General features: G+C 56.3%; 1 protein-coding gene across 1 annotated transcript in view; it reads right to left on the reverse strand.

Annotated features, from left to right (window-relative positions):
• Positions 1 to 216: 216 nt before the first annotated feature.
• The window catches only part of LOC135571769 (girdin-like), a 95242-nt gene continuing 92038 nt past the window's right edge, over positions 217 to 3420 (reverse strand). Inside the window, exons 26-28 of the mRNA XM_065018438.1 lie at positions 2910 to 3064; positions 2217 to 2540; positions 217 to 488 (exon numbers count right to left, since the gene is read on the reverse strand). Of these exons, the coding sequence (XP_064874510.1) occupies positions 421 to 488; positions 2217 to 2540; positions 2910 to 3064 (547 nt within the window). The 3' untranslated portion in view covers positions 217 to 420. The remainder of the gene's footprint in view (positions 489 to 2216; positions 2541 to 2909; positions 3065 to 3420) is intronic.

A 3420-nucleotide genomic window follows, 5' to 3' on the forward strand; every position in this document is an offset into this window, starting at 1 on the left:
TGTTGCCCCCTTGGTGTGGGATGAAGGGAACCAGAATGGCCCTACAGTCGTGATGAACCTACAGGCCTTGTTTCTCATTTAAAAGATGCTCCCTCATCTGAATTGTCTAGCTAGCTCTACACTGACACCCATTGGCCAGAGGAGGAAATGTTGCTTGTCACCCCAGAAGAACAGAGACATCTCTTCAATAATATACACAAATAGAGAAACATGTCGTTTACAGTGTATGGAAAATGGATCAGAAATACTGTATTTATTAGAGACCTTTTACAAAAATCTGACAAAACATTTGAATTTGACACTTTTAATATGAGTCCCTATCTGGACTTAGATCAGATCTGTATGGAGAGGTCGGAGAGGTCGGATGTGTGCAAAGGATCATGGTATTTCCAGTTGAAGCAGAAAGGCAGTAATTCTCTCTTAGTCCTTACTGGACTGACAGCAGGGGTCTGAGTTGAGATGTCCTTCATTGTTGTCCCCACTCACGGCTAAAACCAAACACACACAGAGAGGTCCTGTCAAAACCAGTCACTTCACTTCAATTTGTCAGGGCTGGTCAGGGACATCAGTGACAGTTGGTACACAAATTCCCTCATGTCTAACCCCTACTACCTCTGTCCTCCCTTCCCTCTCCCCTATAGTCCACACCTCCCTCCTCACCTCCCCCCACACCTCCCTCCTCACCTCTCCCCTATAGTCCACACCTCCCTCCTCACCTCTCCCCTATAGTCCACACCTCCCTCCTCACCTCTCCCCTATAGTCCACACCTCCCTCCTCACCTCTCCCTATAGTCCACACCTCCCTCCTCACCTCTCCCCTATAGTCCACACCTCCCTCCTCACCTCTCCCTATAGTGCACACCTCCCTCCTCACCTCTCCCCTATAGTGCACACCTCCCTCCTCACCTCTCCCCTATAGTGCACACCTCCCTCCTCACCTCCCCCACACCTCCCCCACACCTCCCTCCTCACCTCTCCGTCTCTCCCCCCACATCTCCCTCCTCATCTCCCCCACAACTCCCTCCTCACCTCTCCGCCTCTCTCCCCCACACCTCCCTCCTCACCTCTCCGCCTCTCTCCCACCACACCTCCCTCTTCACCACCACTCCGCCTCTCTCCCCACCACACCTCCCTCTTCACCACCACTCCGCCTCTCTCCCCACCACGCCTCCCTCTTCACCACCACTCCGCCTCTCTCCCCCCACACCTCCCTCCTCACCTCTCCACCTCCCTCCTTACCTCTCCGCCTTTCTCCCCCACACCTCCCTCCTCACCTCTCTGCCTCTCTCCCCCACACCTCCCTCCTCACCTCTCTGCCTCTCTCCCCCACACCTCCCTCCTCACCTCTCTGCCTCTCTCCCCCACACCTCCCTCCCTCCTCCACCTCTCTGCCTCTCTCTCCCCACACCTCCCTCCTCACCTCTCTGCCTCTCTCCCCCACCTCCCTCCCTCCTCACCTCTCTGCCTCTATCCCCCCACACCTCCCTCCTCACCTCTCCGCCTCTATCCCCCCACACCTCCGTACTCACCTCTCTGCCTCTATCCCCCACACCTCCCTACTCACCTCTCTGCCTCTCTCCCACCACACCTCCCTCCTCACCTCTCCGCCTCTCTCCTACCACACCTCCCTCCCCACCTCTCCGTCTCTCTCCCACCACACCTCCCACCCCACCTCTCCGTCTCTCTCCCCACACCTCCCTCCTCACCTCTCCGCCTCTCTCCCCCACACCTCCCTCCTCACCTCTCCATCTCTCTCCCTCCACACCTCCCTCCTCACCTCTCCGCCCCTCTCCCCAACTCCTTCCTCCTCATCTCTCTCCTTCCCCCTCCCCTATAGTCCACACCACCCTCCTCACCTCTCCGCCTCTCTCCCCCACACCTCCCTCCTCTCCTCTCTGCCTCTCTCCCCCAAACCTCCCTCCTCACCGCTCCGCATCTCTCCCCCACTCCTTTCTCCTCATCTCTCTCCTTCGCTCTCCCCTATCTCTTTCCTTCCTCCTCATCCCTCCTTACCTCCCCCCACTCCCTATCTCCCTTCATCCTCACCTCTCTGCCTCCCTCTCTCTACCCCATTTCCCTCCACTCCCTCTCTCCCTTCCTCCTCACCTATTTGCCTCCCTCTCTCTACCCCATTTCCCTCCACTCCCTCTCTCCCTCTTCATCCATCTCACCTATCTCCTCCCCTCCCCTCTATCCATCACCTCTCCCCTCCTCACCTCTCCCTTCCTCCTCCATCACATTCTCCTGGCTGGTGGAGGCCATGGGTGTGGTTTTGGGAGTGAGTTTGTCTCTAGGGCTGATCTGCCCCTCCCAGATCACCGTGGAACCTCTATCTGCAGATTGTAGACGCTCGAGGGGTGAAGTCTTCTGGTCTCCGGGACTGAAGGACTGTGAAGCCAGCTTTCGACGGGAGCCGAGCTTTCGACGGTACCCCGAACTTGAACGCAGCGGCAGCCCACACAGCCCTTCCGTCTGGTCAGAGATACCCAGGGAGGGGGCACGTCGCAGGGAGGAGGGGGAGACGGGGGCACTGCGGGGGTCTGGAGGAGTGGAGAGAGAACAGAGGGGTGAGATATAACAGGGGGTAGGGGGAGGGGGAGGGGGAGGGGGAGAGACAGAGACAGAAAGAGAGGGAGTGATTTGTAGTGATTTGAGTTTGTGTATAATAGTGTCTGTGGTCTCTCACTGAGTTGTTCAGTGTCTGTCTGTCTGTCTGTCTGTCTGTCTGTCTGTCTGTCTGTCTGTCTGTCTGTCTGTCTGTCTGTCTGTCTGTCTGTCTGCCTGCCTGCCTGCCTGCCTGCGTGCGTGTGTGTGTGTGTGTGTGTGTGTGTGTGTGTGTGTGTGTGTGTGTGTGTGTGTGTGTGTGTGTGTGTGTGTGTGTGTGTGTGTGTGTGTGTGTGTAGTCTCACCAGTCCCAGCAGCAGTCTGTGTGTTTGGTGGGTAGTCTGCACTGTCAGCCAGGTTCTCTATACTGCCAGCAGCGTAGACCGGAGCACGTCCCTCTCTCCCTCCTCCTTTAGGCTTAATCAGCTTCTTCATCCTGTCTGCTATCCAGTTGGACTTCCTACAGACAGGAGGGAGGGAGGGAGGAAAGGAAGGAGAGATAGCGAGGGAGGGATGGAGAGAGGGAGATCATGATCAATGGGAAGTGAGAGAGATGTAGGGGGATACAAAAAGAAGGATTTGGCCTTTGTCTGTGTGTCTGCATGTGTGTCTGCATCCAAACACTGTAGGAGTCCAGAAGAAACGCTGCAAAGACCACAGTAAGGACCTATTGGAGAGATGTGATGTGTGTGTGTGTGTGTGTGTGTGTGTGTGTGCGTGTGTGTGTGTGTGTGTGTGTGTGTGTGTGTGTGTGTGTGTGTGTGTGTGTGTGTGTGTGTGTGTGTGTGTGTGTGTGTGTGTGTGTGTGTGTGTGTG

This window comes from Oncorhynchus nerka, linkage group LG5, assembly GCF_034236695.1.
Source record: "Oncorhynchus nerka isolate Pitt River linkage group LG5, Oner_Uvic_2.0, whole genome shotgun sequence".
In the NCBI taxonomy this organism is placed as follows: domain Eukaryota; kingdom Metazoa; phylum Chordata; class Actinopteri; order Salmoniformes; family Salmonidae; genus Oncorhynchus; species Oncorhynchus nerka.